This window comes from Ascaphus truei, chromosome 3 (genome assembly GCF_040206685.1).
Source record: "Ascaphus truei isolate aAscTru1 chromosome 3, aAscTru1.hap1, whole genome shotgun sequence".
NCBI lineage: Eukaryota > Metazoa > Chordata > Amphibia > Anura > Ascaphidae > Ascaphus > Ascaphus truei.
Genome location: NC_134485.1, coordinates 115,231,587 through 115,242,155, shown reverse-complemented (window position 1 = coordinate 115,242,155; position 10,569 = coordinate 115,231,587). Strand labels below are relative to the sequence as shown.

Genomic DNA, 10,569 nt, shown 5'->3' with positions numbered 1-10,569 from the left:
TTGCTGACTGCAAGACAGGATACGAACGCGCAGGGCAGAGGTAGGGAGTAGTACACCGACCTTGGCCTGAGATCTGAGGCCTGGGATGCAGGGGTAGTCAAGTCCAATTCCGGGGTCAAGGCAGGTGGCAGGCAGGGGTGGTCAGATCTAGGCAGAGGTCAAGTACAAGCAGGTAATCACAGAGGCAAAGACAGAGCTCAAGCAGAACAAGGTACAGAGTACTTTGCACGAGCACTGACAGGGAGCAACTGCCTATTTAAAGGCCAGAAGTAGCTGCTGGCAATGATGGCTAGAGAGAGGCTGACTTCCTTTCAGGAAGTGAAGAGCAGGAATTGCCAGGAAGCAAGATGGCAACGGTAGCTTCAGTGAAGGTGAGAGGTTACCTTCGGTTGGCAGCCATCTTACGTATCCAGACAGACCCCTTATAAAGGGAACCCGCAACGAACGGTGATCACTCCACAACAGCCAACAGATTCCTCAGGGGTGATGCCGGACACGTCTTGTGGGTAGAACCCGGAAGCGCCATGGAGCAGGAGAGACAGAAAAACATGGTTAACATCTTCCTGCCTGAGGGACTGATCGGAGCACCGTGTAAGGATCCGCGCTGCCAGCGCCTCCTTACCTTTATTACAGGCCGTCCGAGCTCCCCGGCGGCGTCCCTCACCACTAGTGGCTGCCCCCGCACATCCCGGACCAAGGCCGCCATTAGTTGGCGCCGGGCGTCTGACTCCGCCTCCTCTGATGCGGCGCACGCACCTTGCGTGTCTCTGCCCCTGCCCCGTCAACTCCGCCTCCCAGGTCCCTCTTCTCCACCTGATCCTTCCCCTGTCCGTCCCTCTGCTCCTCACCTTGCTCAGACTACTCTCAAATCCTCCAGTACGGTTCTCCTACTCTCGGCCTCCTCTGACGCGGCGCACGTACCTTGCACGCCCCTGCCCCATCAGCTACGCCTCCCAGGTCCTTTTTCCCTTTCTGTTCCTTCCCTTGTCCGTCCCTCCGCTCCTCCCCTTGCTCAGACCACTCCCAAAGCCTCTGGTAATTCCCTCCTATCTGGGTCTTACTCGGCCCGCTCCGCTGTCCCTCCCCTCACTCTGATTGGTCCCAAACTCTCACACTCTGCTCTCCTATCAGGTCCTTCTTTGGCCGCTCCTCTGTCACTCCCCTTCCCCTGATTGGTCCCAGTCCCCTATTTAGTTCCCCTTCACCATTTCCTCTTTAGCTTCTGTACCTTGGTGCTGTCTGCTGTTGCCTGGCCTCTCTTGTCTTACAGTGTCTGTTCCTGTCCCTGGAAATTCTGCTGACCTCCCTGGATTTGACCTTTTGCTTTGGACTCTACTATGCTGCTCTCTTGAACCCTTTGGACTTTGCTTTGGACTTTCTACGCTGCAGACTTCTACAACCCCTGGACACGGCTCACGGACAATCTACTACGCTGCTCTCTCCACTCCACGACCCAGGCTTAAGGACACTCAACTACGCTGCTCTCTCCAACCCACGACCATTGGCTTACGAACTTTACCCTTCTTCGCCGGAGCTGTCAAGTACGGTATCATTTCTATTTTTGTTACCCGGACCATCTACGCTACTTCCACACTCCGGCCGTGCCCCCGTTTACTGTTAGGTGTGTGGTATTACTCCTTTCCACCTCAGTCCCGGGGTCTCGTCTGGCTTGTGAGCAGGCCGAGCGTTACACACCGCCACTACAGGACTCAGAGTGGTTAAACTGTTTTACTTTCTCTGGGAGCATGTGAGTTGTTTGAAGCTCACTGCTCATGTTATTTTAACTATAAAATTGATTTGCACCATGCACATCTCTCTCTTCTCTTTTATATACCATTGGGAAGTCCAGACTAATTCTACCACCAACTCCAGTTTAAGTTCTTTCAAGACTTCAGCTGTCTCATATTTTAATCTTGTCTGTAACTGTTACATACGCCCATAACATATATTATCTCTAACTGTCCATGAAATGTCTGTAAATATAACATATAACCTCTGTTCATTTAATGTAACCATGTATTGTCACCATAGCTCTGTGCCCAGGACATACTTGAAAACGAGAGGCAACTCTCAATGTATTATGTCCTGGTAAATGAAAAGGAAAGTATAGCACTCCACTGGTCTTTAGTCAAAAATATAAAAGGCTTTATTGGACAGGAAGATCTTCCTATCCAATAAAGTCTTTTATATTTTTGACAAAAAGACCAGTGGAGTGCCATACTTTTCTTTTGATTACCATCACGAACCCTCCCTCCGCATGGTTCCAGCTTGCTATGCACCCATGGCAGTTAACTGCAGTATCGTGAGTGCTGTTACAAACATTATTTCCTGGTAAAACATTTTAAAATAATAATACGTTAAAATAGAATTCTGCATTTCTCTGGTGTCCATCTGTCACTTCTTGAAGCAATATCCTACATGTGTTTTTAAATAAATAAGTTCTGTAGTATTAGATAGTACTTACTACATTTTTATATTCAACTCTTAATGCCATTTTTAATATACTGTGCATCCTTTGAGTTCTATAGCAGGTTTTAATACACTTTCCCAGCAGTGCAAGATCTTTGTAACACTTTCCTGTTTGTGATGATTTGTTGCCAATTTTCCCAGCAGTTTGAGCTGCAAACGACAAGAACAGATAGTGTTACCTTAGTAACATTAGAATACATTGTAGCTGCTGAGTTAGGCGTTGTCCATGCTGCTGAAGACCGCGTGAAGGAATCCGCGCGCGGCGCGATGTCATTGCCTTAAAGGCATAGATTGCGCGCGACAGCAGGAGGGTGCGCGCGTTCTGCGAGAAATCAGTTGAAACTGCTCCGTGACATCACAGACACGCCCCCAGACAGCGCTTCTACCATGTCCAAAAAAGGCACCAGCTTCACTCGGGTGACGTCACGGACGTGCACACCTCCGCTCGGGCGAAGGCTGTATGGACGCAGCCTTACACTGACTAAAGAATTAATTGAAACTAAAAGGCAGCCATTTAGTGAACCCGCTGATTGATCACGGGAGAAAAAATTGATCGGCAGCTTAGGTAATTAGTTTTCAAGAAAGGTAATCAAAGGCTGCACATATTAAAACTATTTTTTTTTTAAAGTCCCTCTTGGACGGCCTGTTGAAGGTGTCTCCCACATATTTTGGAAAAGTTGGCCACTATGGCTGATAATACCTGGAACTGCCCGTAGTTTAAAAAAAACATCTCCGACAGCTCTGTTATAAATGTTAAAATCTATAATATGTATTTTTTTTAAAGTATAAAAAACAAACCGGGTTTCTTTTATAACGTACAGAAGGGAGCTTAGCAGTGTCAGTTCCCATTAGACCCGGGCCCAGGGTGGTAAAATTTTGCCGCACTCTCTTGCCTATCAGACCTAATGGTAATGCGCTTGCCTGAGTCAGCCACCTCCTTTCTGCCACCCTCCTGCTCCTTTGGCATCCCAGCATCAAATGACGCCGTGGACGTCATGAAAGTGGCATCACATGGTGTCTCGTTGCCATGGCAAATGACATCACCACGGCACGTTTCCATGTCAACGCACCACCGTTCATTTGACGCTGGAATGCCGAATGAGCAGGATGGCGGGCAGCAAGGAGGCGGCCAACTCAGGCAAGTGCCATGGGGCGGCGGCTGGAGCTTAGTATTTCTGGCGTCTTTAAACTGACAGGGTTTGCCATAGGAACTGCTAAACATACAGACACACAAAACAAAAATAATCTTTCAGTAAAATAAAAGACAGAGGAAACGTGATCATAGGCAATCAGGGCATGCCACTACTGCAGTCTCATTTTAAGGGTGGATTGCTGAATTACGATGTCACAAATCCATACATTTGGCAACCCATAGTGTTCATCCTGGTGGATTTTGTACGTCATCTTGATAACCGCTAGGTGTCGCTATAATGTTGTCCAGTCAACACCTGAAACCCTGAGCAGCAGACATTCTGTGAGTCACAGTTTCCAGGTTCCTTACCATTGTTCCGGAAGTAGTGACGTGAGGGCACAATCTGTGCCTCAAGGCTCGAAGGGGAGGAGCTTGAAAGAATGGGTTACGCAATGCTTGCCTGTGATTGGCTGACGGCCGAGATAGAGGCGGAGATAGAACGCTCTGGCTATCTACAAAGGGAGCTGCTGCAGCGCTCTCTTGATACTGCGTTGTTGGGTTTGCAGAAGAAAGGTGGCTCGTGTGTGGAAGCGCTGCCGGGTCAGGGTCCCAGACTGACTGAGGAGAAGAACTCCCTGGGACGCGAATGAAGAAACACCTCTTACTACTCTTCACGTACAGGGGACTCGTCAGAAAAGGAAAAAAGAGCAAAAGAAGAAAATGGCCAATTATATCATACGGTCAGCCGTTCCTGGGGACTGTAAAGACCTCCTGCGACTCATAAAGGTGAAGATCAGGAGCTCTGGGGAGACGGGGTGGTGGATTTTGACATGTTTTTTTAGGCCTACATGAATGTAACGGCTATCGCTACACTTCTAAAGACAAGTTGCCCCATACACTTCACTAATAATTACTCATTGCAATGATCACATTGCTCTCAAACGTTTAGTGGATTATAAATCTATATTACAATTCATTACCGTGCATGCTTCCTTGGTTGATCACTTTTGGTGTAACATTTAATTCTGGTCGGGGCAAATGGATTGAGTGGCATTGACGTGTGTGATTGCCCACCGGTAATAGGGTATCTGTGTGCTATGGTTTCCTCACAAAGGCTGATGTGAGGGCTCTTTGTTTTATAAGTCCAACATTTTCCCTTCCCCCTTGTGTACCTCATTGGTGCAGCCTGTGCCAGCAGGTGGCGGTGTTGGCACCTTTCTATGTCGCCTTTGCACTTGTGCGCTCACCCTGGGCGGTGATCGCCGTGGCAGGAATCCTTGGTTTGCTCGCATTAAACAGGTCTCTTTACACGCGATCCGTATGGGCCATTTGCAGAGCTGGGACGTACTTGCTCCCCCTCCCTCATTCGCAGTTTGGAATTAGACATACAAGTGCCAAGTTTGCAGATTGTCAGTGGGGCGGGGATCAGCTTGTGCTGCTTACACAAGTCTACTTCCTCATGTAACAGTCTGCTGTCCTCCCCCCATGTACGTCACATTCAGGAGTCTCTCTCCCCACTCTGATGCAGTGTTAAAATAGAATGAAATCGATACATGCTACTGTAAAAACACAACTTATTTATTTATAAAATGTTTTACTTGTTTGGGGGTTGAGTAACCCCAAACCTCTCTCATAGCAACTTTGTGATCTGATGAATTGTACATTATTCTGTATTTGGTACACTTTTCTAATGACCAGAAAACTGCAGGGAACGCTTTAGGGATGCCCAGGGGAACCCAAGGGTTCCTAGGAACCCTGGTGGAAAAACACTGACCTACAGCTTAATAGGGAGACGCAAAGCCAATAATGCCAACCAACCTGAAACAGTTGAGCAACATGAATATGTATTTCGTAACATAGATTAGAAATATCACATCATGGGGTCAGTAATAATGATTTTTTTTGTTTTTACCAGGAACTGGCAAAATATGAAGAAATGGAGAACCAAGTGGTGCTAACTGAAAAAGGTACAGTATGAGTATTGGGAAATTTTAATTTACAGCCTGTTTTGTAAAGCCTCTACTATTTGTATTGTATGTCTTTTATTTATATAGTGCCTAAGTGTACTCGGTGCTTCACAAAGAATACAGTACAGGGAATTAAAATAATACATTAAGAGCAGCAAAATCAGACAATAGGAAAGGAAATCCCTGCCCTGAAGAGCTTACAATCTAAGGTCTGATGGGAGATTTACAGAGACAGCAGGTGAGGGAATAAGTGCTGTGTATGGCAGTGCTTGGCCACAATGATGGTAGGAGTGGCGTGTGAGACAGGAACCATGTGTGCATTCTGTTGGGATGCTTAACTTGTGGGGCGAGTTTTAAGGTTAGTCCGTATTAAATCAGAAGGTTAACACCATTTACAGGGGAAGAGATGGCAGGGAGGCATGGGTCAGATCAGGTGTGTATGTCTTGGTTCAGGCTTAGGGGAGATCCCCAGCAGCAGGAAGGAGTAGATAGCGGGTGTTTCTAAACAAATGCTTTAAAGCAGCAAAAATACAAATATTTTTTTTTTTTAACCACTTTTTAGTATTGGATAACACTGTCTGCATTTTTTTTAACTCCTAATGACCTTTTTCATTATTTAATGTACTGATTCTTTGGTTGCTCCAGCAACCATTTAGGAAGTACAACCCACTTCCTCTTTTGAAACTGGTTCACACCACTTTTTTTTTTTTGAGCTCTGCCCTTTGGGGCTGTAGCCTTAGTTGCCAGTGACAGCTGCGCGCCTGGCGTGCACAGTTAAAAGCTGCGGTCTGTGGGGAGCGTGGCCATTGGTCTACACTACCTGAGCTCCTATTGGTCCAAACTATCTGCCCTGCCATTGGCTCCCCGTACACCACGTCGCCACACAGGAAGACAAAATTCTTGTCTTCCCTGCTGGCTGACGCATCATCGCGCTTTGCTAGTGCCCACAACAGAAATCAGGCAGGCCCCAGTGCTAAGAGGTGTGTGGCATGCGCACCGCCGTGACCACAGGGGACCCGGCCTAACACGGTCTGTTACAGCTTTCAGAGAAATAATGTTACACTTGGTAATATAATGTTACAGATCAGCTGCAGCATTTCACTGATTCCAGCATAATCCGAATGCAGCCATTCAGTTGGGCACAGAATCAGGATGTTTACAGATTTATAACAGGAGCACCAAACCAGTTTAGGTAAAAATGTAGAATTATACATTGTATGTATCTTTATTTATATAGCGCCATTAATGTACATAGCGCTTCACTGCAGTAATACACGTGACATAATCATGTAAATAACAAATACAAATAACGGGAAGAAGTGCTTCAGACATAAAAGGGACACTTGGGAAAAGGAGTCCCTGCCCCAAAGCTCACAATTTAATTGGCACATGCTTTACAGCGGTGGTATTGCTGCTTTAATGAGTGCTATAATATAACACCTGACAGTACTTATAATTTGCGTTTTTTATAGATTTTGTGAGGCACCTGTTTACTTGTCTGCTGTGCTGAACTGGGTTAATGTTAAATATAGATGGCTCTCCAGTGTTTTGCATTTGAATCTGTCGGGCTGTCTGCCAAGTTGATCACATGCGCTAGTAGCACATTGCTTTTGTAAATAAAGTACAGGGGGTACTTTACTTGTGAGTGCTCAGTGCAATGTCAGTCTGTTTAATGTCATGCATTTTTCTTTCCCCCCCTCTAAAGATCTACTTGAGGACGGCTTTGGAGAACACCCTTTCTACCACTGTCTTGTTGCCGAAGTACCTAAAGATAACCAGACCATTGATGGTAATGTGTTTTGGGGTTTCTATTTGGCCTGTTTCTAAAACCTTGTGGCATTTCTTGTTTTGACCCGAATGTGCGCAGATGCAATCTTTGTTAAATCGCATTTTCTTTTTAATTTGTCCCCAATCTTCAGGTTACAGTCTCTAGCTTCGCCATGTACATGGATGGCCCTTTCCGTGTACATGGGTGGGCGGGGAGGTAACTAAAAGATCCGTTACACAATAAAGTAGATGATCATGAAACGAGGTAAGGCCAACAAGGGCAATCCCCCGGTTCCCAAAAACTAAAACGTTAAAGCGACACACGGTAGCTCAGAAATTCCAATGTGACTGATGCAAGCCTTCACATGGAGGAATCTCTCCGTTGTGAAAGGGAATTTTTCCGATCTGATGCTCAATCACCAGAAATACTGCTGCAAATATTGGCTCTTCAAAATTCCTACTGTTGGCCTATACTTTGCTATACAGCAGAAGGGAACTGGTTGCTCTATATAAAAGTTCATCAACAGGGCAACACAACATCTTTAAAGCAACAGCCCCACCTTGCTCTTAAACTGTTCCTCATGGTGCAAGCTTTTTGCTAGATTAGTTTGTTTTCTTTTTACTATCCTGAGGAACTCACAAATGTGCGTGTTGGGCTTTTTTAAATTGCTTTATTTTGGTTTTTCCCCAAAATGGCTGCTATTTCCACTGGTCAACGCAGGTTCCGCAGCAAATGCAATTAAATGATTTCTAGCTAAAATGGAAGCGCTTGATATTTAATTGCTTGGATTCACCTTTTCAGGAGGGACTGGTGCTTTAAACGATTTGCACCATATGTCTATCTGTGTGTAACTTTCATATTCTGAACTGCCGTGTAATAGGAAAGGAAACTCCTTGAAATGTATTGTGCAAATGACCATTTCGAATCGGGGGGCAGGCTTGAGTATTGCCGCACAACTGAGTATTAATATTCTGGAAAATTCTACAGTATTACTGTAGGTTGCCTTTCCTGTTACAGTATGTGATTTTGTCTTAAATTTGAAGATGGCCCTTGGATGTGTTCTTAATAGTGAATATCTAATGTCTGCATGTATCAAATGATAACCATTCACTTATTGTATCTATGCATGTACTTTAAACTTACCTGCTTTTATTAAGGTGACTTTTATTTTTGTTTACAGGATACACAATTGTGGGCTTTGCTATGTACTACTTTACCTATGACCCATGGATAGGGAAACTGCTTTATCTTGAAGACTTCTTTGTGATGAATGAGTTTAGAGGTACATATGCTTTTTATTTTATATTAACCCCCGTTTGTTGATGGTACACAGTGTGTATTGTACGAATCCTATGGATTGCTTTTTGGAAAGCTACAAAAGTCCTATTCTTGCATACACTGCCATCATTTATTCTCAGTGTTGGTGTTCTGACAAACTAGTAATGCCTCTAAATACTGTTTTAGGAGTTGAGCATGCTTTTTAATAAATGTGCATTAATGTGTTTGCTTTTCTTTGCCAGGATCTGGAATTGGATCAGTGATATTCAAGCAACTGAGTCAGGTGAGTTTTGCTTCCATTGTAACTACCCTCCAAGGTTCTGAACAAACTTGGCTTGTAAACAGTGACAGAGGGTCAGCAAAAGTAAATCAACGAGACACCTCTGGCAGTGTGTCAAATGGTTAATCTCGTGTTTGTTTGATTCATGCATGAATTTCCCAGTACTATAGTTGGTGTACAGACCAAATCATAAATGTTACAATTTGGTACCGGTGAACCCTTATTGCACATTTTTTGTATATGTGCTCATTCTTTCCAGTAAGAGCCCAGAATAGAAACTGCACTTTAGAGGCCAATAGGGCAGACCACAAAGCATATCGTTGTCCAGAATATGTTTAAAGACTAATCTAGAAGTGTTAACGAGTTGTTAACGTCATCCTTGCTCTGCAGATTGCTGTGAAGTGTCGCTGCAGCAGCATGCATTTCCTGGTTGCAGAATGGAACGAGCCATCCATAAAGTTCTACAAGAGACGTGGCGCATCTGACCTGTCCACCGAAGAAGGATGGAGGCTCTTCAAAATAGACAAGGAGTACTTGTGCAAGATGGCAATTGAAGAGTGAGAACGGCTCTTCCAGGACTGATACTTACAAAATAAAACTTCTGTATCCTGTGTTTGTATATGATTCTGTAGTGTGTTTGCATGGTCACTAATTCAAAAGCTTTATTACCAGTGGCATTGTAGCATGACTGATTGTTATCCATCAGGTTTCTTAGTTACCCTTAGCCAAGCCATTCTGGCTCAAGACTATTCTGTGGAATTGAAAACCTTAATTCCTTCAAACATGAGATCCTCAGTTGTATATTTAAGTAACTTCATTCTTGTAAGTCATTCGAATGTGTACAATGTACACACACTGGTATGTAGGGTTTTTGTATAATTAACCTGTTTTATGAATAAAATAAGAGCATTTGCTTTTTCATCTGTTTCCTAGTGGTCTATTTTCATTCTTTGTGGCTGGTTGTGCACGTGCGCTGCCATACTCGCAATGGGAAACACGTGTACACAATGGGAGTGGGACACTTTCAGAGACATGGAAAGCTATTCGGACATTAATGCTGTGCTGTCACAGCTCATTGGTGCATGCAACTTTTATTAGCATTTCAATAAAGATGGAATCTTAAGTTTCTGCTCTTTGCAGTTGATTGGGTGTGTTGCGGTCCCAAGGTGAAAATGTTAGGTTTCTAATTCACTTGCACTGATCATTAGATTGAAGTATAAGCCCCCTCAACAAATTGGTGGTGCAAGTGAACCATATAAATGGCTTGTATATCTTTATTTATATTGCACCACTAATGTACATAGTGCTTCATAGTAGTAATACACATGACAATCATAAATAACAAATAATACAATATCATGGGAATAAGTGTTTCATACAAAGTAACATTTTGGAAGAGTCCCTGCTCTAAAGAGCTTACAATCTAATTGGTAGGTAGAACAGACGGGCATTCTGGTAACTGCGTCTGCAGGGGGCCAAGCTTTATGTATCGTGTATGGTATTTGCCACGGAGCTACTCGTATGCTTTGTTAAGCAGGTGTGTTTTTATGGTGGATCTTAAAGGTGGATAAAGAGGGTGCTAGTAGAGTATTGAGGGGAATGGCATTCCAGAGGTGTGAGGCAGTCAGTGAGAGGTTTAAGGTGGGAGAGCAATTGGATACAAAGGGTGTAGAGT

At 44.3% G+C, this 10,569-nt stretch overlaps 1 protein-coding gene across 1 annotated transcript; it reads left to right on the top strand.

Moving 5' to 3' along the window:
• Positions 1–4,129: 4,129 nt before the first annotated feature.
• SAT1 (spermidine/spermine N1-acetyltransferase 1) lies at positions 4,130–9,813 on the top strand. Its single transcript, XM_075589371.1, has 6 exons — positions 4,130–4,387; positions 5,517–5,568; positions 7,274–7,357; positions 8,517–8,618; positions 8,857–8,897; positions 9,285–9,813. Exons 1-6 carry the CDS (start codon positions 4,322–4,324, stop codon positions 9,453–9,455), a joined length of 516 nt encoding a protein of 171 aa, XP_075445486.1. The 5' UTR covers positions 4,130–4,321; the 3' UTR covers positions 9,456–9,813.
• The last annotated feature ends 756 nt before the right edge of the window (positions 9,814–10,569 follow it).

Excerpts from the sequence above, each read along its gene's own strand:
- SAT1 (XM_075589371.1), top strand. The coding sequence starts at position 4,322 with ATGGCCAATTATATCATACGGTCAGCCGTTCCTGGGGACTGTAAAGAC. Across the intron at positions 5,569-7,273 it reads AGTGGTGCTAACTGAAAAAG|ATCTACTTGAGGACGGCTTT; the intron begins GTACAGTATGAG and ends CCCCCTCTAAAG. Across the intron at positions 8,619-8,856 it reads TGTGATGAATGAGTTTAGAG|GATCTGGAATTGGATCAGTG; the intron begins GTACATATGCTT and ends TTTCTTTGCCAG.